Consider the following 23,900-nt stretch of genomic DNA (forward strand, 5'->3'; position numbering starts at 1 on the left):
TGTGGTCTCCATGTAACAAACCTAAGATACCACAAGAGGGCGCTTAAGCCACACTCAGGTAGAAATTAGTATTTTTAAGCAAACATACAGGGGGTGTTGGAGCCTATCCCAGGTAACTACTGGACGCCCTGAATCGCCTATCACATGGCACAAGGAGACCATTCACGATCACATTCGTAATTGTGGGCAGTTTAGTGTTTAACCAACCTACCATGCATGTATCGGGGATATGGAAGGAACCCAGTGAAAGGCCGCACTCCACACGGTAAGAACCAACCTGGGATCGAACCCAGAACTCCGAGAACGACGCACTAAACCTATGATCATATTTTTGGGCGGAAATTATACTGTATTACTGCGCAAGGTAGTCTACCACTTAATACATTATACAAATACATTGACTTCCCAAGTAACTTGCTAGCCGGTTAACTTAACCACACGATTTAGCATGTTTCTTTGCAAAATGTAACTACTGCATGACACTAGTTTGTTGCTTTGAACATCAACAAATGAAATTTAGAGTAAGTTTGTGAAAAACTTATTCCGGATCCTCCGTTTTTTGACTGTTAGTACCTTGCTGGTGCAAACGTGCTTACCAAACATTTTAACAATCACTTAAAGATATCTTGAAACTTATCAATCAAGTCAAACTATATGTCATATATATAAACGGATCACTTATTGTGACAAACAAAGCTGAAATCGGAATTAAAATGCACATTCTCACCGTTTTGGTCAATGCACATGAACTTGATTGCTGCTGATGCGTGTAAAGATGGTGGACGGGATTTTCCAGCATTTCCATATTATTATTATTTATTTATTATTTTTGAGGGGTGATTGAAAGTGTGTATGTGTATGCGTGTGTTTATGGTTTTTATATGTTTAATTACAATGTGGTGCATAAAATTAAATTCGATTAAATACATCATTTATAGGACAATTAAGTGGAATTGAATAGTGAAGTGGAAAACACATGGGGATCTCCGATGGCACAATGGCTTTGGACTCATTGCTACAAATAATAAATTATAGTTTTGATTGACATTTCCAGAGAAGCGTTACATTAATTTTCAACACTATCTATTGATGGTGCTTGAGCAGATGTACCCTTTTACAAGAAGAACAAAAAAGACAAAAAAAGACAACAATGGCTGTTTCCTATATAATATCAACCAAAAGTGCTGTTATTCCAGAGGTTTATTGTGATTTAAGGCCATCAAATTATAAATATTGTAATGGATTTAAAATCTAATCAATATAAAGTACTATTAGTATGTAAGCGATGGCTCTGCAACTTCAATGATTGCCACATGATGTCGCACTGCAGCAACTTATCAAATCATATCATAACATAACAACAAAACAGCACTTATGTGCAAATTTTCAGGCCGTAAATAAAGCAGGGTAAAGGAAATCAATGAAATTATTCACAATTGTAATTTTGCCATATGATGTTTTCAGTGAAATTATATTTTTTTAATTTTTTTACCAAGTCTCTTATCATTGTGTCTGCAGTTATTTTGATCCCGTGGTACTACAAGTATCGAGTAAATCGATACTGTCCACTCACTTAGGGGGTCCCCACATGAGAACCGGACGTGAGGTGTCTCCTTTCTGCGGAGATCTCCGCCCCATGCCCCAGAATGCGCCTCCGCCCCCCAGTCTGGTCTAACCCGCCCAGCATCACACGCACTTTGACGCGCACTTTGCTGGAGTTGCCTAAACTGAATCCACGTTGTTTCGCTCTTCAAATCGGCTTTCATGCACAGTTTGGCCTGTGAATTTCAACACAATGTTGGATTAAATCCTCGGAATTCAGGAAAGGAATTTGGAGAAAATGATCCAACTTTGGCAAGTCAACTGACAGTCGCTTTCGCTTCAGGTGAATATGAAACTTACTAATAAATGTCTGCATTTACTTTTAGTATTCCAGGTATTTCATTTTAGAGAGTTAAAAGGAATTAAGTTTATCCTCTCTTTAGGTACACTTTGGGAAATCGTGCTAATTAATAGATTCAAAAAACCTTTTTAACAATTAAATATTGATAATAATAGTCATAATTATGTTTTTCTACTAATACAAATTCAGCAATGTCTTTAAAGTTTGCACATGAACAAAGTTTATTTTGTTTGGCAAACATGTTTATCAATATACAAAATTCAGTCATTTCACAAGGTTACATATTTGTGTATATAGTGGCTATACTATGTATTCAATAATTTAAAATGCCACGACAAAAACTTTCACCGAAAGTTGTCGCTGAGTTTGTAACACTGTTCCCATTCACAATGCTATTGGTTTTAGTTGCCAGTTTCATCTGTTAATGAGTAAGCTGTGGGAATCCAGGCCATGGCCAATTGAACTGCTATTGTTCTATGTTTGCCTTCAGGGTTGAGATCGGCTCTCGGCAGGGCGGCGGTGTTTGCACGGTGGCCCTCCAGCTGTGACAAAGATAGGGAAAAGGACACAAGACGACTATGGATCTCGGCAACGACGTAGACCTGTCCAACAACAACATCTTACCCTTGTGGAAGCGTCGTACGGACAACCACAGAAGCGCGTCGGACTCGAGGATGCCCCGGCCACGAAGCTACCACACCAACGGGGTCATGATGACGGACTTCCCCTCCGAGGACAACAAGTGCAATTTCACCTTGAGCCAGCCAGCTGAAAAACTAGTACTCGCAACTCAGGGTGTGGCTAAAAACACTGCAGTACTGAAGCACGTTTTACACAAACCCACAAAAAAGTCCAGAGTTGTCCGAAGTATTAGCATCGGACATATCTCCAATGGCCGCTTCTCCTTGTCCAAATTCAAATCTGATTGCAGTAGATCACCTTCACTGGATAACAGATCTAGCAACACAAGAAATCGCAGCAACGGGGGAACAGTTTGGCCGGAGAAATGTGTCCGTTCCCCTCAGGCTCTCATTTCCAGTGTGTTTAGTCTGAACATACCTAAGGAAAAAAGCCCTTCATACCATAACCTATCCTCACCTGAAGCGGTTACACCTTCCCCAAACAATAACCGTCTTGAACTCTCCCTTTCTTCTCTACCAAGCCCTTATCCTCCTGCTCGACAGCCTTCTTCCCACAGTTCCACATCGAGCATCCCTTCACTTTCATCCCTCAACTCCTCGGACCCCCCGACCCCACGCTCGTCCTCGCCACCACTCCTCACCCACTCGTCTCCCTCGCCCGCTCTTTCGGAAGATGCCAGGCGTAGCTCTTCTTCATCTTCCCATTCTTCATCCATGTCACCCACGCCCTCTGTTGTCCTAAGCACCAACAGCCCCGCTGCCTTGAAGATGGGCACCCAGCAGATCATCCCCAAGGGCTTAGCCTCAGGTACCCGGCAGAGCAAGACCCCCATATCCGGCCCACAAGGCCAAGGGTTAGTAGGTCTTCTCGGGTTGGATGCTTCCAAGCGGACATTAAAAACATGCAGCATGGTAGAGACAGGGTCATACTTTTCCACGGGAGGGGGGCACGACGAGGGGACAGATGGCGAAAACGAAAGCCCGGGGACCCTTAAAAGAGGGCTGAGGAGTACATCTTACCGTCGGGCTGTTGTCACCGGCGTCGATAAGGAGGCCCAGGCACTTTCCGTGAAGGGATTAGATGGTGATAATAAATCTCCCCCGGCTAACCCAGGTGGTCTTTGCATTTTAAAGCCCACCAGCCCGGCGTCACTGAAGCCTGACAGCCCTACGACTCCTACTGGAACAGGAAAGAGCAAGGTAAGCAATGTTGGATCCGTCCAATAAAGATAAGGATATCATCATGATGGGCAGTCAACAATATGTAACACAAGAACAGTAGCAGTCTGTTGTGTGTTCCTCATGTATCAGGGTAGAAAAAGTTCACCTTGTTCCTGAACATGAAATCAGGACAAAACCTCAGCATGCTATGATTTGAGTATTTGACCAAATACACATGCTGGATCTGTTTGCACAGTCTCACCTGTCATATCCTATTTTCAGGTCCTTGACAAGAAAAACATTCTGAGCCCTCAACACACCTTTGACAGCGAAGGTGAGAGGAGGCCTCCACTATTGGATTACACTCTTAACCCAGCCACTGTTGTCATTTTCAATCCTTGTCCAAGACAAGCCTATTTGATGAAAAAAAATATATATCTTTCAGAGGAGGAACTGTACCAGAACTATCAGGAAAAGGCATTACATAACGATTCGGATGAGGACGCCGATTCCAGAGCACCTCAAGCCGATAGCATCGTGCTGCAATACAGACCTATCAGAATATCCTGGAGCCAGCTTACTGTGGTTAGACATTACAGACACTCCATATTACAGACACATATTGATGTTAGACAGATGTTATATACTCCCAGTTCCTTGAGATTTAGTCAAACCAAAAATTTCACAGTTGTTGACACATTTTCTATGGTATTTATTTTAGTAGATAGTACTTACACTTACTGTTTCGCAATAGTGCATCCGAGAAACTTAACTATAGCTCAACCAATTTAGATGTGATTACATATTCAATCCAATTCCTTGTAAAACAAGGTACATACCTTACATTTTGAATACAGAGCTTTCCTTTTCAAGAATCAGTGTCTATAGAGACATATGCTTAATAATTTAGTTAAAGAAAAAAAATTCCACACAGAAAAAAAACAATTAGGTCAACTGACATTTTTGCTTAACCCAAAACACGACCTTTTCCACATTCACTCACTGTAAATTAGTCGTGACAAGACTCTTTCTCCCCATTCCAGTCTCATCCTGTCTCTTTAGCCGATTACAGTATACATCACTAGAAATGTGTGCACTCTCAAGAATGCTGTCATATCCAGTTGGGTGAGTGTCACTGACTGCTCAGTCGGATTGCAGGTGCTCTTCTTCAAGTTTTGGGAGGCAGTCAGCCAGCCAAATTCAGTTTGGGAAGGCTGCTGTCTCATGCCAGTGCATTTGGCAAGCTGCTTTTATTTTGTCAGACTTTAAAGTTATGTTTACTATTTTGCTTTTGGAGGGACGTGCGATTATACCAGGTTGCATAATGCAGTCAGAGATCGGAATGGAGGGAATGCTCTCTAGGGAGAGATGAGTGAGTTTGTTTATTCCTGTGCATCCTCACTGGATTGTTTACTTGAATGTGACAAAACGTGAAGGAGTGGATTTGAAATGGCGTGCATACAGTTCTCGGTCAAGTGAAATAAATAGACAACAAATAGAGGAGCAGTCAGAGAATAAATAACTAGTCTTCCCTTAAATATGCAGTCAAATAGTTGAAAAACATCCAGAACCAGGTACCTAATGTCCTTCTTTTTTAGGTTTCATCTCATGGTAGAGGTAATAGCATTGAATATTGTTGTGATATGATGTAGTAGTTTATCATTATGGAGATTACCAGAGTGCAATAGAGTTACGATTGAAAATTCAATATCAGTTCAGATTTTCTGAAAATATGCACTTACTCCTTTGTTGCTGTTCTATCCTAACAATCAGCAACTATCGAGATTGAGTACTTGCCTTTCCAGTTGTCTCCATTGTGGCGCCTGCTTCCAGCAGATACCACATTGTTTCAGATAGACTGCACATAATGTTAAACATAAACATGTGAAGCATAAACATGTTAAACAATTGCAGTTGATGCAAGGCTCAGGGTAGCAACAATTAATTCCATGGAGTTCATAATTTTACTTGAACATACAATGCTTATTAAAACTGATTCAATAAAATGTACTCCTTGCCATACTTTGCTACAAATATAGGTTTAAATCTGTTGTGGTGTTACGAACCAGAACATTTCGAATAAGGCTATTTAGATTGTGTGGCAAACTTCAAGAGGTTTTTGCTGGCTTCATGTTGTGAACTTGCTTTGTTTGTTCCCAGTTGGGCTTTAAGCCAGATACTAAAGATGAAGCAGTATCTCTGCCTGGTGTGTTTCCAGGAAGAGGAACAGTCTTGGATCTTGGCCATTAGGGATCTTTTCTTGCATGTTTAATTTGAAATAGGAGTTGGCCTCGGACCTTACTTTTGCTACAAATGCTTTTAATTCAGGTGTAAGTTCTTTCTCACAAAGGCACTGCTGGAATTAGTTAGTCTCACTTCACTGCTTACACTCGGTCTATTCCATTGGTTTTGATTGTATTCACACACTTTTTTTCATTGCCCCTTCATTCTTTAAGCCAAACGATACTCAATGAACACAAGGGCTGGCCGTTTGTTACTTTCGCATGAGCGTGTCACCGTCGCCATGGATGTTCTCGTGGCAATGAATGAATTTTTTTGTGCTCTTTTCGTTAAGTGTGGTATGTAAAGTGCGCTTGTCATTGTGGGCTGGGACAACAGAAGCAATCACGGAAAACACTTGTCCTATTAATGCATTGGAGAACTTCTGCAATGCAAGTTGAAAATGTTACTCTTTATGAATATGCTGTTTTACTGACTGAAACAATTTCTTTCCTCCAAGGTCAAGAAAAACCGTCTGTTTGATCAGATGAGCCAGGAAGAACGAAAAAGACAAGAGGTATTGATTTTGGATTGCATTCATGCTAAATTGTGTATATGCCAATCAATTGTATATCATCAAATGATGGTAGAACAAAGAAAGTCTGCTGCTTCATCAGTGGTTCACCTTCAAAATTCCATATTTACAAATATCGCTCTTTCTGATACTTTGTGGACTGGACTCTTGGGACACAATGATTTATTCTTATGTGAATATATGTTAATATACTTAATAATGTAATAACTTTCTCCAGGCCATCTTCGAGGTGATCTCCTCAGAACACTCATACCTACACAGTCTGGAAATCCTGATCCGGATGTTCAAGAACTCATCGGAGCTCAGCGAGGCCATGACCAAGATAGAACATCACCATCTCTTCTCCAACATCGTTGACGTCTGTGAGGCAAGCAAAAAGTAAGAAAAACAAACATTTCTGTGCTTCTGGTTTTGCTTGTTTTCTGTGCGAGTTGACTAAATTTAGAACATAATAGACAAAAGCTGTGTTTTTTAGCTGCTCCTGTGCGCCTCATAAAAAAAAAAAAAGTTTGTGGTGTTTTGCTTTTGGCTAATGGGTCATATAACTCTACACTTAACAACACCTCAACACTTAGGAGTGCGGATTCAGTGCCGGGTGAAATGTTTTTGTAAGCACCGCGACATTTGCGCTCTTCGACACTTGCGGCTTGGTCTGAAAAGAAGTCTCTACTGGACGTGGAACAGATTTCTTCGATAAGATTGTGACTAAAAGGCATATAAATTCAAAAGTGTATTTTTATTGTTGTTTTGGTTGGAAGTTGTTCCAAGTGTATTGTGATTTAGAGCACAGACAACAGCTGTTAAATGACGATTAGTCTGGTAATAGTAGACTTGTATCAATCCTATAAAACGGTGACGTGGAAACAGACTTTATCCAAAATGGCTGGAAGAATGTGACCGTTTACTCTTGTAATTGATACAAGAGTACACATTAATCACTACATCTATTCAGATTCTTGGCGCCATAAGGTGTGCTTCCCCTAGACGTTCTAAAAATATTGTTACATTCTTACGCCCATTTCTGACACTGGAACGATTTAACTGACATTGTCCCAAATGCCTTTCATAAAATTATCTGCGTGGGTGTGTGTGAGGATAGCAAAAGGGTGGAACATTTCTGGTAAATTTATGAATGCTCTTAATGGGAAGTTTAGGAGACAACTTTTCATGGTATTTAAAGACAAATCATAGGAATTCATTGGAAATATTACTTTGGCTTTATGTATAAACACAAAGCTAATTAAGTGTTTTGTCATGAGCAGTTGTTTGTAAAATAATTAAGTAACATTTAAAATGGTTTTCTTGTATTTTTATTATAAGTAAAACGTTACTAGACATAACTTAGCCATTGGTTGTGTTTTAGTATTTGCCCTATTGGACTTAGAATTGCATATTAGTTTAATTAGTGTGCATACATGTTTGCTTTCAAACTGAATATTCCTATTTCCTAAAAAAGAACGTATTCCTAATTCCTTTCCTCTGTTAGGACTTAACCTATTACACCTTTCATTCCACAAACCCAAACTCTCTCCACACTTAAATTGTAGACAAAGAAGTCAAAATTAGGCTTGACCAACTGTTAAGATGTCTCCTAAAAAGCCACCACGCCTGCAGGCCTCCTGTGACGTTGACAGTATGTGATGTGATGTGATGGATTGTGGGAGTGCCTCACATGTTTTCCACGCAGGTGTGCTCCTGATTGTATTTCAATAGCTGCCTTAGGTTATGAAAAAGCTCAATTACACGGATTCCTCACATTATCGTCAAAGAGCACCTAAAAAAAATACTGTTTTTGTGCATGTAGTGGGAATGTAGGATTTGACTAATACAATATTAGGTGTGGACTTTGTTTGTTGTATTTGCATTACCAGTATATTATATCAAGTGAAACTGGTTTTAAATAGATGCACGCTATCAGGGAGAAAAGCTGATAAACTAAAGGAATGGAGACAGACTGGACGGGAATAATAGGTCACATAGCAGAAACATTTCTGCATACAACATTGTTGAGTGACCATGTTAAAGTTCCATCTCTACAATCGAAAAGATCGGATTCAACCAAAGAACTTTTGACCTACATTCATGCTGTTTTGGTTATTAAGAGAATTCAAACAGCATGCAACAGTGTTATATCCCAAGTAGCTTCATTTAAATCATCTTTTAGAACCGTAAATCCAGTCTGGTATCCACAGTTGTCATTTTAAGTTATCTTATATTGAAATTGCATTTAAAATCTCCTGTCAAATCCATTGGAAATGCCTTGTGATGCAAACCACAATGTTGTTGACAACATAGATCCAGGTCAGTGGGTTTTCCTACTCTTGACCTGTTACAACCAAGAATAGATGTTTAAGATACCCCCGTCTTTGATCCCCTGTGGGCATGTCGTCACAAGAAAAGAAAAAATGATAGATAGGCAAACCATCTGTTTGCGTGTTGAATAGCAGTCGGTGGGAGCAGAAGAATCTTTTGCAAAAGACTCCAGTCGCTCAAGGACGCCAGTCTTTCCTGTTTGTCAACTTCACATGATGTGCCACTGCCCTTTTTACTAGCATGCTGTTTAACTGACCATCTGTTGGTCTTCAGGAAGAGGAAAAGCCTCTGTTGTTATGTTTAATGCGAGACAGTGTCTCTATTTTAAGAGGTGTGGAGTTCCTCTCTTGTGATCTTCCTGGAGAAAGGTGTTGGAGATGTTTCCTGCCTCTCTGACTCCTGCATCTGTCATGTCCTGCATGTTCCCTTGGAGTCTTTGACATCCCATGAAGCCTCTGACTAACGTTCCTTTTCCTGCTGAAGCTTCAGGGCAGGGTTTTAGTTCTGACATTTGGGGGAATTGAATTATTCCATGCATAGTTTTAGCACAATTCATTTGCCTAAGGATGCAAGACAACAGGAATATATGGTGAATTGAAGAAACACCTTTGGAATGACTAATGGTTTGAAACAAAAACAATAAAAGTATGCTTCCAATGGAAATTATTTGACCGTGTCCTTCCTTTTTTTAGGTTCTTCAAGCAACTGGAGGAGAAACATCAACACAATGTTGTGATTGACAGCATCAGTGACATTGTTTGTAAGCACTCAGAATCCAACTTTGATCCCTACGTGACATACTGTTCCAATGAGGTCTACCAGCAAAGAACCCTGCAGAGGCTCCTGTGCGTAACCGTGCACGCTTGCACGTTTTATCTTATCTCATGTGGCTTTGGTCCAGAATGTACTCACACTTTGACCTTGGCAGTTTGCTAAAGCTACTTTTTTTCCTCCCATTCTCCTGCAGGTCCAAGAATCCCGTTTTTAAGGAGGTGCTGAGCAGAATCGAAGCCCACCCAGACTGCCGGAACCTCCCCATGATCTCCTTTCTCATCCTGCCCATGCAGAGGGTCACGCGATTGCCATTGCTTATGGACGTGAGTATGCCAGACGTTTGTAATAACGAAACTTTTGCTCTTATCTAACTGCTCTTGGTGACCGTCACAACGTAAACAGCTCACAGGGCGTGTGCCTCATGTGACTAACTGTAACATTTCATTTCAGGTGACATTACATCATGGTCTAATCTACTCCCTGTCTTATTACGTTCATTTTTTTAGTTTCCTTTTTTCTTCTTCTTCTTTTCTCGTGCTAAACATTCTCCCCCCTCTCCTTCAATATGCTGCTCGTCTCTCCCAAGAGTCTTTTGGGTTTAGTCCACATGGAGGCCTAGAGATCCTGAGAAAGTTCGGTTTCACTTCACTTACTTCCCACAGCTGCCTAGTTTCGACACGCTATCAAACATTGATAAGGCGCTATGTGCTTTTATAGGCACGATGAAGTGATCCTATTTTGGTTTGCTCTGCTTCCTGTAGACAATTTGCCAGAAGACCCCTAAAGACTCGGCGCCGTATGAGGAATGTAAAAAGGCTTTACATGCCGTCAGCAAGGTCAGTAAACAGTCCAGAAAAACAACAATGTTTGCTGTGTTGTGTATATTTTTCAATATCTGTCTACATGGGCAGGTGGTTAGAAAATGCAATGAGGGTGCTCGCACAATGGAGAGAACTGAGATGATGTATACCATCAACTCCCAGTTGGACTTTAAGATCAAGGTATGGTGTAATTTTTGATAGAATAGAGGTTTGGAGAAGGTTTTTAATCAAGGTTTTATCATTTTTACCTCAGCCTTTCCCGCTGGTTTCGTCATCCCGATGGATGGTGAAAAGAGGCGAGCTGACGGCCTTTGTAGAGGATAACGGCATCTTCTTAAAGCGAACGTCGCGACATCAGGTCTACTTCTTCCTCTTCAACGACGTCCTCATCGTCACCCGGAAGAAAAGGTAAGCGGACAGCGGGTAACTCAACTAATGCGACACACTGAGAGAAGGGAGTTAAAAGTACCAGGGCAGGATTGGAGGCACACCGAACTAACACTGACGTGACATCGACACAACAACAAAAAAAAAAACAAAGGCAACTTATATACAAAGACATTAAGAACAGATGTGTGACACACAAGGTGACAACAGGTGAAAAGCCATCACTAAATCAACACAAAACTGACAAAAGCAGCCAAGATTGAGTTTTACTTTAAACAGCAGGTGTCCAAAGCTGCAGCACCTCTTGCTTTATCAGCAAATTAATTTATTATCAGTGTCTGTTTCAAGATGATGACTACACTAGGAAGATTCCTGAAAACTTCAATTTTGCTCCCAAAAGAACCCTAAAAACTACTTTTAAACGCTTGCCCTCTGCAATCGATTGTCCTCCAACAAGTGCACTCAGAATTCCTAAGAATCATAGAGAAGGGTGGGGGGAATAAAAAACATTCCAAATGATATTTTTTCTGGGAGTAAAAGCTGGAGGACCAGACGGCTTTAGCGTGCGCAGTCCAATTGGTGTTTGGATGGAGGCGGCTTAAGGGAAATGGGTGTGTGAACTAGAGAAGCTGTTATAATATTGGTTTGTTCTGTAGTGTCACGCTACTTGGCCATGTTCATTCCAGCAAAATAGAAAACAGACCATGATATCATAACTTTTTGAAGGGAAAACATGTTTACTTGACCCTTATTTATCCACATAGCCTTCAGGTCGGATAAAGGCAAAGTGATTTGGGCTCTTTTTTAGGAAGGTGATTTTTAAATCAATCTCTTCCACTTGTTGGAATGATTGTTGAATCTCAGAACTGATAAACACTCAATGGATTTTTCCCTTTTGAAAATGTGTTCAAAGTGAACAGATTCCTAAAATATTTAGTGGAACGCAGACCCTGCGTCAAATTTGGCTGTCCAGCAGCAGGAAAGCATTGAGTTGCTGGACTAAGAAAGAACACTTATATAACGCCCAAAAATCTACAGCAGCTGTATTCTCTCATCTCCAGCCCCTAAAATGCGATTTAAAAAAACCTGCTAACTACTGATAATGACAATATGTTACTTTTAAAATAAATGCTAATGGGTTAAATGGTTTTAAAATCCAGGTGAAAAGGGATTTTGAAAGGAAATATTTTTAACATGAGTTGTTCCATTGTGTAAGATTAGGCCACTTTAAACATTTTCAAGGCATTTTTATCCACCTGCTCACCACAAGACCACGCAGGTTCTGATCGTGTTCTAATCCCCTGCCGGCATTCCAAATTTTTTTTACCAGTAAGGTGATCGGTCATAAAAACAGTGACGAGAAAGAAATACTGCAGTATGAGTATTTAGGCATGAGCAACACATAGCAGAAATGTTTCTCTACGCCTCGTTGTTTACGTCACATAATATTTATTAAGCGGACCAGCATGGACATGTTTGCTGATCAAGGCTATGAATAAGTATTGTACGAATTGTGTTATAAACAAAAGAATATTAGTTGAGGTGAATTTCAAACCAGATGATGTTTGTTACTATTTAATTATTGGTTTGTTTATATATTTTTCCCCTTTTTAATATTGGAATTTTTCCTCCTTTGTTCCATATTGTATAGTCAACACTGCTTCTAAGTGATTTTTTAAAAATAGAAATAAACATTTAATCAGTGACAACAACAACAACAAAATTGTAATTTAGTAATAATACATCTTGGTCTGTGGATAGATTCCCTGACTGGTCGTGACCCTCTTCCAAAGTCTTAATATTGGCGCTTTTTAAGTTAAGCTTTCGAAAACAGAAGCATTTAGACACCCTTCTATTTGTTTTGGGGCGACCTTTGCGTGCTCCCTAATGGATTAACTGGCTCACGTGACGTGACGCTGCTTCCAGCTCAGCCGCCGTTCAAGTCTCGAGTTGATAAAACCCACATGGGCTCGCCTTAAGCTCCTGTTCTGAGAGTACTACATAAACATGTATCGTATGTAAGATTGCACAATTGGCTCCAGATGTTTTGTACCGAGCGAGTGCGTTCACTGACAGTAGCTTACACCCTGGCACAGGTACTTGAGGGAAATATGGGCTGAAAAAACTGTTGTTGTCGTTTTAACTTCAGTAATGTATGCCATATAATTTAGCTTTTGATTTATAAGGGTTTTTTTTCGGTAACCATTATTAAGTCCTGAGTTTTATGCTTCCGAGGGTTTTTAAGGAAACCTGAGCTCGATTTAATGTTTTGGTGAAATTAAATCATCTGGAATTTCCGACTTTTTATTTCTGTTTTGCTATTCTGAGCATAGGTATGAAAAAAGTGGAAAAAAGGAAATTTTCTGCTTTTGGGGTTAGCAGAAATAGGATGATTGTGCTTTATAGAATTCTACACAACACAATGAGGGAATGAAGTTGAGCTGCTATTGTATGACGACCAAACAACCGACAATCCATTTTCACACTCAGCTTTTGCAGACTGTGAGTTATTTTTGACAGTAATAATAGCTGCGTAATTCCAAGTCACGACTCAAAAATTGGAAGTTGCTGCCTCATCGACTGTGATCTCAGATAAGTGAGGAAAAAAATGGATGGATGCGGTGATAATGATTTATTGTCCAATCCCCAGCGAGGAGAGCTACACTGTCATCGACTACGCCCTGAGAGATGAAATCTGGGTGGGCTCCTGCCAACCCGAAGAGGTCAACCTGTCGCCCGTTCGCGGCACTGCCGGCATGCTAAGCTCACGGCAGATCAGCGCCAATCACCTCTTCCGATTACGTTTCCTGAGCAATCACTCTGGCGAAAAGGTGCCCATGATCTTGGGGACGGAGCTACTGTGAGTACAATCAATCTCAAAACGTATTTCTTCAAAAACTAATACACCAAACAGGATTTCCACCCCCATCTCTTTTGTCCTATTTTGGTTTCACAAGGATATTTTGTTACATCTCCATTGTCACAGCATGACATTCACCTTTTACTGCCTCCCATTAATGGGACCTCGGAAATAAAGTTTATTAGTCTGCATAGTTATTGTGTCTCAGTCCTCACTGTGAGGCGAACCAGCTGCCCCCCCAAAGTGAATTGTTTTGTTGAGGTTCTATCCACTAAGTGGTTTAAATAGGATAAAACTTCTTCTTATATTATGACATTACCGCATTCGTCTGTCTATGAAGTACTTTTCATTGGATTACAGTTTTATCTGTTTGGCAACTGTTTGCCTGAACTACCAGTTTCATCTCCCTTCTGTACAGTAAATAGAGTGAAGGGGGATTGTTTAGACGGATTATGTAACATAGGCATAAACAAAGGCGATCTGTCATATATTTGGCTCTTTGCAGGGTTTATTTGTTCCAGCCTCGGTTTGAGAATGAACAGACGCACTCCATTCCTCATAAGTGTTGTAAGACTCAGTTCTACCAAGACTGGCATGAATTATCCCGTTTCATTGCCATTGACAGCGTTAAACATTTCATCCATTTGAACTACTTGAATTCATTGGATCTCGATATTAGAAGAAAATGTTTTGATTCATTTTTTAACCTAACTAACAACTTAAAAGCTGGCACTAGAAACATGTCAAATGGAATGACAAAATACTTTGCTTGGGAGCTAAATCTCTTGTTGCAATCAATATTCCAAGTATAAAAGCTGACCCCTTCCCCCCCTGATAAAGTGTGGACAGAGCGGTGTGATTGAAAACCCCCTCGTCCTTTGATAGCCTAGAGTTAGGGGGCCTTGGCTGGGATGTTACTGAGTGTCTGCACTGTAGTACTCTGGCAAATGTCCATTCTTACAGGGGTTGCATAGCAGCATCCCATTGTTAAATGGGCTATTTCCCACGACCGGCTTCCTCATTCATACACGTGCACGTACACACACGTTGGTTTGGTTGGTTCAGTCCCCTAACATGTCTTTATCACCCACCCAGTGTTTATGCCACCTTTTGTATTTGGTCAGAAAATAAACTAGCTTGCAGTTCCAATGCCTATTCTTGTCAAATTAGTGACTAAACCTCACGTGATACATTAGTCATTCTAATTAAATTGGATATTTATTATGCTTCATATTAACACAATAAAAGCTATCAGTTGATGTGGTCTGATGGTGCATGCTATTTTTTGGGGTTAGATGCCCATTAATGTTATAACAATAATAGACATAAAGTTAAATGGTCAACAGACTCAATATTATTATAAAGGCTAAACATTTTCTAGACCCTCTTAGACAACATCTCCACACTGCAGGCTAAAGGAACATTTTACACATTCTAAGTAAAGGTGTGTCTCTTTTTCACTGTGAAAATAAGCTTTCTTTGCTACTGGCTTTTCTCTTTTGGTCAATTTCCATAACTCCATAAGCTTGGTGACTTCTATGAAGTATTGTGTACTGGGCCAAAAACAGAGAATTGATCAAATACATTTTCATTCATAGTTATCACTGGTAAATAAGTTTATCTTTTGAAATAAGGTGGAAAAAAATATCCATGGCACAAAGAAAGAATGGCTACCTTAATAGCTTAGTCACCAAATTGCGTAGAAAAGGGGGGTTTGCATTTGCCATTGTTTTCTAGGTTCTGTGCTCTTTTGTTTCCATGTCAGGCGTACGATAGCGTGCCCCCCCATTCTGCAGTCAGTGAATAACTCATAGTCTGCAGGCTGGAACAGAGACACTGTCACACACAGAATAACACAGTTGTTTGTCAGACGTTCAATTCCGATATAGCAGGGACAGTTATGCAATAAAGTTATATAAAAGAGTACAATATACTTTTTTCCAAAGTCTATTATCGTAGTTTGACATTAACCACACGGAGGTCCATGCCCGTTGTGGATTTTTATTTCGATTGGACTTCTGTTTTTTATTATGAAAGCATAGTATAAAGTCTATGAAGATGCTTCACTGCTGGAAAATTCCAATATAGGTGTTTCCTTTCATGCTGAAAGACATGTCTTGTTTTTGTCAAGCGTAGGAAAATGCATTTGACCCGCTCTTTAGCTGGTGGAACTGTTCTGAGTTTGGGGCAAACACATTGATAATGAGAAACAGAGATGAGGAAGGAAGGATTGTAGAAAACTGTCACAGTTGTTTATCTAGTCGGGGAAAGAGGCTGCACATTGTACATGGACAGGGGTGTAAGATGATACCCTGATAATGGATTTATGATGATTTACATTCTCTCGCTCTTTTGCTATTAACCAGCCCAACACCTGTTTAACATACAAACATTTACACAGACTCTCTTGGTATGTACATTCCACAGATAACCATTAACACACTTTATCCATACTCCAGAAGGTATATTTAATGAATATATATCAAATAATATTAAATAGACAACATAAAAACACTCCTTGCATTGCAGTTATTCGCCATTGTGGCAGATTTTGGAACTTTTTAACCATGGTAAATGAGGTACTACTGTACACTGATTTGCAGATGTCTTTCCCTATTACAGCACACCAATTTTATTCATTTTTGAGACAATTTATGATATTTCTAGAGCCTCCTCTTACTACAGTTGCACTTGAGGCTGAGGGTTAAAAGGTATTCATCCTATGATAAGAATTTGTAGGAGTAAAGTGTTGTTGCAAAGTTATCCCATGTGTTAATAGTTGTGAATCACATACGTGGAGGGTCCCACAGGAGCATAAACGATAGGATGTATATCAGGAGGTGAGGCAAAGAAAAGTCTCGGGAGATAACACTCAAAAAGATACAAAAAGTGGCATTTTGGTCTGAAGCAAAACACATTCCATTCTAAACGTGATCCAAATAAGGCCTGTATTGTTTTATAGTGATCCCACGACTATTGAAGTAGGCAGCAGCAACGTCAGCCACTATTTCACACACAACTGAGAAAGGATCAAAGGGTAAAGTGTACAATCAGTGACCAATAATCCAAGCTGACTCACAAAGCACTTCTACATGTTAGGACAGACAGCACAACCTTTTACTTAAAACACTCATGCTCAATTATTCTTTTAAATCTCCTCGTTTCTCGATATAATGAGTGGGATGTGGGAACAGGTAAAACGAGAGCTCAGTGACATGGATATTGACCCACGTGGTTCCGCCCACCTTCTGTGTGTGTGTTTTCTTTCCACGGATCACACAACAGTGAAAGACACATGCTAAAGTCTTTCGGTGGTCTCCCGAGGCTTAACCTTTGTGCTGCTTGAGCTCAATTCGTCTGCCTGACAACACAACCTCTGTCTTTTGCAAACTTGCTGAGCCCCCACACAAAGTCAATGGATTCTTAATCAGGGGCCAGTTAAACTCATTAAAAAGGAAGTAAAAGGTGCTTTTATTTAAACATAATGCCCAATTTTGATTGGCATTGTGAGGAGCTTTCTTAAGCAATGTGTTTAGAATTGTTATTGTCTGTTTGTAGTATTAACAGCAGCCTCGATTCACTATAGTAATTATTTAAAACAACGAAAATGACACACTACCAACTACAATAATAAGCCTCCTTTAATAAGAAACGATTTCAAGCGATTTGTGACTAGCCAGTCAAACATTAATAGACCATTTACACATGGAATGGTATTATACTTTAATTTGGCTCATTAAAGTTGATATCATCATTCATATTTATCTTCATAAATGCCATTATCATGCTTGTTCCCTCTTTCTAAAGACCGAGCTCGGCGTCCCAGTTTGCGCATATAAATATCTTACTGGGAAAAAAAGACTTGTTATATATTTTCAAATTAAATTTTCTTGTTTTAACTTTTTTACAGATCAAATGTATTCCTTAAAAAAAGCCAATCCTTAATGTTCAAACAATTTCAAATAAAGCATGCACGTCTTACGTATGTATTTGTTTTTTAAGGTATAACCAAAATCCATTAGTTTTATTCAATTAAAATGTATTATTTTCATTTTATTGTCAACATACTAATTTCTTTTCACAAAAAGACTCATTTTTATTTCTTCTTTTTGGATTTTAGGAATGAGCGGGCTCGCTGGATCAGCGCCTTAGGCCATAATGTCAAGAAAGACAAGAATCAGGACAGGACCAGTAAGACATTTACGCCCCCCTGTGGCTAACAAGTAAATGAATAGAGACAACTGCAAGTGCCTAAAAGATGTTTTCCTGTTGTTGTTTTTTTAGACGCAACCCAGGTGGAAGTGACCCGAACCTACACCGCGAAACAGCCGGATGAGCTGTCACTGCAAGTGGCTGATGTGGTGCTTCTATCTCAGACGGTAGAAGATGGTAAGTAATATGAGTGGTCCATTTTTACATGTCCCCATCCCCAAAAATGTCAGGAAATTAAACGTACGCATTTAATTAATGCTTGGATATCCACTACCTCTGCCAGGTTGGTACGAGGGCGAGCGTCTACGTGATGGAGAGCGTGGTTGGTTCCTAGCAGAGTGCGCCGAGCCTATCACATGTCAGGCCACCATCGAGCGCAATGTGCAGAGGATGGACCGACTGCAGGACATGGAGACCAATGTTTGATGCTGACAATTGTGCATTTTGGGGAAAATAGGGCACTTTTGCCCCAGTCAAACTTTGCAGCCGTGAGCATAAATAGCAGAGGGGACACATGGTGCATGGCGTCATCCACAAAAAACTAAAATAATGCCTTCAAGGTCTCTTTAAAGAGAGCCTAGTGACCGAATTAGTAGGACCAGACAGAACAAAAATAATCTGTTAAAAGAACAGTTGCTCATTTATATCAGAAGGATGGACTGAGGCATGTAGACAACTCTTGTGGAGACTGTTGCCATGGTTACCTCATCAATAAGTTCTCCCATAGCTGATTACCTGCAGTTCTCCAGCTCCCCAAAAACTGCGAAATGTGAACCGCGAAGTTGTGAAGTATTTCTATTCTGTCGTATATGAGGAAGAAATCTCTTCATTTAAGTTAATATTTTTTTAGGTGCATGTGCTTCAGTAGTTTTGACCATGGAGGTGATGTGTAAGATGCCGCAACAATATGTGGAAAGGGGAAATCCTTTTTTGTTAAAAGCTAAAGGCACTTTTAAAGCAAATGAGGGGTTGGAAGGAAATTACATGAACTTGTAAATCAATTGTGTACTATTGTGTAAATATGTAAAGTCATCGCAAATTACTATTTTCTACAGTGGTGGACCGTTAGGGCCTGAAAGGCCTTCTCTACTGGTGTAAAAACAATCTGAATCACAGACTGATGTTAATTATATTTTGTCCCTAAATACTTATCAAATAATTCCAAATTGTCTGTCAGCTTCCTTTCATTGCTTTTATCCGGGTTGCGCTGCTTCCAGATATCTCATCACATTTTCTGAACCGCTTTATGCTCATTAGTGTTACGGGGGGTGCTGGAGCCAATCCCAGCTGTTTCCTGGGCAGAGGCGGGGGACAACCTGAATTGATAGCCAGCCGATCGCAGGGCAAAAGGAGAGGGACTACCATGCGAACTCAGGTCAACTTGATTTCACGTGGGCTGGACCATTTTAGATATAAAATTTAGATTTTTTTAATAAATTGATTAAAAGAACTGGATTAAAATACCTGAATACATATTCAGTTTTTTAATAGATCTAAAACAATGTTTATTTTAGCTTTTTTATATGTATTTTTAGGTTTTACAAAATGATTTCTGAACTAAAAACACAGAAAAAAATGATTAAAAATTAAAATTATTGATTTAAAAGGGGGGAAATCAGGAAATGTATCATAACATCTATACTATTCATTTTAATTTGATCCTGAAATAGAAAGTCGGCACTCATGATTTACTTTCCCCGGCCACACAATATGATGTGGTGGGCCAGATTTGGCCCACGGTCCTCCACTTTGACACCAGTGAGCAGGAGATTTTTTTTAAAAAAATGGGCGTGGACGAGGTCAGAGTTCAAAATGCCACCATCTTTAAAAATGGCGGATGAGCCAGGCGCCTGTATGCTAGTGGTCTGCAGAGCTGCTCAGAAGTGACGATTTACTGAAGAAAGACCCGATATACTTCTTACATGGCAATGCAGCGCATTTGCAATGTTGTCATTTGGAGAATTCGAAGCCACAGTTCTCATTTTAAGAGTACTTTTTGACGGGAGCATGCTTCATTGGCGTGCTGTAGCCCGTCGTGGTTGGAGACAGAAAAAGGTTTGCAAACAAATTGACTACATTGCGTTATCTCTAACTTTCTGTTTAATATGAAATCTTTCCATTGTGTCTTTCAGTTCCTCAACGAGCACAGATTGCCTGGAAACATCAAGAATGCGGCCAAAATGGAGCGGCTTGTCGACGCCATAACAAGCTCTTTGTCAGCAAAGTGAGTCATTTTAAATACTAGTTTCAATTCTGTCTGTCTGTTTAATCAGGAGACATCAGCGTTCGGTATTCTCAGCTTTGATCAATTAATTGTTGTTTTTTTTAACATTATGATCCATTTAAATTTCGAATGAAAACACATTAACTGGTTTGATTTTAAATAGCAAGTTACTCGTGGGGTTAACTCGCCCACAAGTGCCACCAGTGGAGGTGTAAAGAATTACAGGTACACTTGTAGAATGAATGTATACCTTTACCCTGGGCTTCCACTTCTTTAATTTATTTTTTTATTTAAATGTAGTTTTGACAAAGCCTGAGTGAGTCATTTATTCAACAATAGCCCAAGGGTCTTTTTGACTCTAGTTTAAACATATGGTAAAATAACAATTTCCTCAGTGTAAAAAGAGGAATGTAAGTAATTATTTTATAAATTGATGGATTTCAAATGATTGACTGAAACACTTCCAGGATGACATAACATGGGAAATGAATGTGGGTCATTTGTTCATCAAGATGGTTAAATAACCAAGTATATAATCACTGGTGTTTTGTAGATGTTTCAAGCCATGGAGATGGAGGGTGACAGCTGGAAAAAAATGAGGCAGAACTTCTGGATCAGGTAAGATCTAAGTGTTTTGGGTTATTTTATTTCTTTTTTTCATGTGTACTTAATCTACTCTTGTTGTCTTGTCTCTCTTCAGGGTCCACTCAACACTAAAGAAAGGATGACAGTCTTTGACATCAATATCCCTTCACTGCTACTTGTTGTTCTAGAGTTTGGATCTCTAACTCTGGTTGTCAATGGCCCCTGTCCAGTATGTTTTCCCATATCTCTCACCACATCTGATCATTTGATTTTGGTGTGTTGGAAGACATGTAAAATAGACTGAATAGGGGCTTTTGAGGACTGGAGTTGGAGATCCCTGTTAAAGACTCTTATTTTTGAGTCTGTACAGTGGTCAAAAAGAAAAGGCAAACCAAGCCAGAGGGGTATGTTAAAAAAATTTCATTTATTTATTCCTATTTTGCCTTCAATGTTTGTCTTTTTAGTGTTGGGGTGAAGTTTGCTGACTTACAAATGGTAAGTATCTTTTTGATACAAAATACTTAGTATTTTTTTTTTGTTGTATTATAACTTGACTTTTCTTTTCTTCCCCAGAATACCACCTAAGAAGAACTTTTCATTGGATGGATGCATCACTCAAAAGTTACTTTGTGGGAAAAATAAAATTTCTTGAAATGCATACATGTCTAATTCATTTTTCTTGTAAAAGAAAGCAAATATGACAGGTTAAAAGATTTTATTGGAACACAAGAAATTGACATCACATTGAAAGATGGCTGGACTTTTTTTTTCCCCCCTCTGCAGACAATATAAAAAAACAGGGATTAAACACTTAGGTAAAATTTGTTAAAAATAAAATCTGAATTTAAAAAAACAGGTTAAACACTTAGGTAAATTTTCCAACAATAAAAAGCAGAAAATTTTATTTAAAAAAAAAACCCCTATATTTTACAGAAGTATTTTTTTGACAAAAGAAAAAGGAATAAACACTTAGCCAAAATTTTCCACATTTCAAAAAAAACCAAGAAAGATGCATATATTTTCACAAGAATTTTTTATTAAAACATCATATTTTACAGAAGTATTTTTTTGAAATAAAAGAAAAAAAAAAAAAGACTTGACTCGTAAAGAGTTGCCGTCAAGTCTTTAGAAAATGTTGGGCAGGATTTAGCAGTCTTTTCTTACAAGAGAAGAAAAAGACTTAGAATTAAATCCTGCCCCCATGTTGGATTACATCAAATCACTTAACTTAAAAGTCTGATGCTTCACTTTGCCAACATGAGCCAGAGAACTGGACCTATAGAAGAGGGCGAGAAGCAACAACTCAGTGAAATAATTCATAAAATAGATCAGACATAACAAGATTATTTGGATGAATACTTAGATATTTTACAATAAACAACTATATTCACCTGCCAGCATGCTCCAAAGTGCAGAGGTTAGAGACACTGCAACTTCCGAGGAAGATCTGATGCATGACAAAAAAAGTTATCACATATAGAAATAAGCTTTCAGGTGTTTTCTAAAATTTTCTTACCTTAAAAGTCTGATGCCTTACTTTGCCAGCATGAGCCAGAGAACTGGACTTTACCTATAGAAGAGGGGGAGAAGTAACAGATCACATCAGAGTTACACAAGATTGTAATAATGATGTTTTAAGTTTTGTATGAAGACTTGGATATTTTACAATAAACAAATATATTCACCTGCCAGCATTCTCCTAAGTGCCGAGACACCACGTCTTGAAGGGGACAACCTGGGAGGAAAACCTGCGTGCAAAAAAAGTAAAAGTTATCATCCATAGAGATAGGCTTTGGTGTTTTTGGGGAATAAGTTTTACCTTGATCTGGCCCAGTCTTCTCTCCTATAAACTCAAGGGTGAGTGTTCTGGGCTGCAAGTTGATGCTAAACAGGGAAAATTTGCAACAAAAAAAAAGCAACAGTTATCATATATAGAGACTGGAGATTCAATAGATATGCTTTGGTGTTTTTGGGGAATGAGTTTTACCTGTTTTCTCTCCTATAAACTCAAGGGTGGGTGTTCTGGGCTGCAAGTTGATGCTAAACAGGGAAAATTTGCAACAAAAAAACAGCAACAGTTGTCATATATAGAGACTGGAGATTCAATAGATAGGCTTAGGTGTTTTTTTTTTTTTTTTAATTTTTTTTAAGTAGTTTTACCTTGATCTGGCCCAGTCTTCTCGTCTGGACGCACAGGATAAGCTGCATCCTAAAGAGGGAAAATTTAATCAAGTTATTTGGGAGTTGCCAAACAATTTTTACAGCCAAGAGAGAGAAACCTTACAAGAAATTTAATAAACGATCCATGTAAAGAATGAATAAGCTAGTCAGTCCTCTGTGCTTCCCTTTATAAGTCAAGATGATTAAATATACAGATCGACATTAACAACTAAGAGTCGAAGTGAAAACTATCATTCCATACAACACACCAGGAACTAAATCGTGCCTCTGGGAGTCATTTTGGAGTGATCTGTTACCCTGCAAACTGTCAGTTGAGGTCTCGGCTTTGTTTGATTAGATTAAATCTTTCTACACGACTCAATAATGGAGAGAAAACGGACAATATACGTTTTAAGTCAAATACTAAGCGTCATCGTAAATGTAACACTAAGATAACTAGTCAAATCGAGCACACAACTAGTGAGGGAAAGCAGCCCAAACTAAAACGATCGAGGATGTGTTTAACCTGGCATTAAACGAACACATTTGTTAGCGTTTTAGGCTCAATTTGCTCCTAAAAAAATCGAAGGAAGAGCGATAAATATGCACTTAGACGAGGAAAGTGCTCTACACCTTACATCGTCGTCCGTCGGCATAGAAAACGCCATTCGAAAGGGGCGAAACTCTGCACATGTGCTTAATTTAAACTGACAGCTGACTTGCCAATAGACGCAACCACGCCCACATTGTCCCGCAATATTAAATGTGGAAAATATGGTGGCTTGCTTACCGCGTTCCGATGGGGTTTGTCCTCCCACAATGAAACTGTAATAGATCTTTAAACTCAAAGAGGGATGCTATGGTAACTATGGCATCCCTCTTTGAATGAATGAACTGTAGTAGAGGTCTTGCATTCATTTTATGAACCACTTTATCCTTACTAAGGTCGCAGAGGGTGCTGGAGCTCTATCCAAGTTGACTTTGGGCCCAATGTCTGTCACAAATAAAGAAGAGCATTGTTACATTTTTTTATATGTGGTTTAT

General features: G+C 39.2%; 1 protein-coding gene and 2 long non-coding RNA genes across 5 annotated transcripts; 2 read left to right on the plus strand and 1 right to left on the minus strand.

The window, feature by feature from the left end:
• Positions 1–106: 106 nt before the first annotated feature.
• On the plus strand, positions 107–19,053 carry LOC144200412 (rho guanine nucleotide exchange factor 26-like). Its single transcript, XM_077722553.1, has 16 exons — positions 107–265; positions 1,519–1,885; positions 2,394–3,744; positions 3,988–4,039; positions 4,151–4,290; positions 6,446–6,502; positions 6,738–6,898; positions 9,526–9,678; positions 9,801–9,930; positions 10,369–10,443; positions 10,519–10,608; positions 10,682–10,836; positions 13,466–13,675; positions 17,796–17,866; positions 17,960–18,064; positions 18,171–19,053. The coding sequence occupies exons 3-16, from the start codon at positions 2,482–2,484 to the stop codon at positions 18,311–18,313; spliced, it is 2,805 nt and encodes a 934-aa protein (XP_077578679.1). The 5' UTR covers positions 107–265; positions 1,519–1,885; positions 2,394–2,481; the 3' UTR covers positions 18,314–19,053.
• Positions 19,054–19,491: 438 nt separating this feature from the next.
• On the plus strand, positions 19,492–21,354 carry LOC144200711 (uncharacterized). Its single transcript, XR_013327179.1, has 6 exons — positions 19,492–19,942; positions 20,020–20,111; positions 20,665–20,729; positions 20,812–21,100; positions 21,161–21,191; positions 21,270–21,354. It is a non-coding gene; the product is annotated as an uncharacterized LOC144200711 (long non-coding RNA).
• A 529-nt stretch (positions 21,355–21,883) lies between these two features.
• Positions 21,884–23,527, minus strand: LOC144200785 (uncharacterized). Of its 3 annotated transcripts, none has more exons than XR_013327194.1 (7): positions 23,495–23,527; positions 22,857–22,905; positions 22,516–22,580; positions 22,382–22,444; positions 22,213–22,266; positions 22,088–22,143; positions 21,884–21,972 (listed from the first exon to the last, which is right to left on the minus strand). It is a non-coding gene; the product is annotated as an uncharacterized LOC144200785 (long non-coding RNA). The 3 variants fall into 3 exon arrangements; XR_013327196.1 differs by having other exon boundaries at positions 22,516–22,736; XR_013327195.1 differs by having other exon boundaries at positions 22,516–22,736; positions 22,857–23,515.
• Between the last annotated feature and the right edge of the window lie 373 nt (positions 23,528–23,900).

Source organism: Stigmatopora nigra, chromosome 8 (genome assembly GCF_051989575.1).
Source record: "Stigmatopora nigra isolate UIUO_SnigA chromosome 8, RoL_Snig_1.1, whole genome shotgun sequence".
NCBI lineage: Eukaryota > Metazoa > Chordata > Actinopteri > Syngnathiformes > Syngnathidae > Stigmatopora > Stigmatopora nigra.

Coding starts and splice junctions, on each gene's coding strand:
- LOC144200412 (XM_077722553.1), top strand. CDS start 2,482: ATGGATCTCGGCAACGACGTAGACCTGTCCAACAACAACATCTTACCC. Junction 3,745..3,987: donor CTGGAACAGGAAAGAGCAAG/GTAAGCAATGTT, acceptor TCCTATTTTCAG/GTCCTTGACAAGAAAAACAT. Junction 9,679..9,800: donor AGAACCCTGCAGAGGCTCCT/GTGCGTAACCGT, acceptor ATTCTCCTGCAG/GTCCAAGAATCCCGTTTTTA.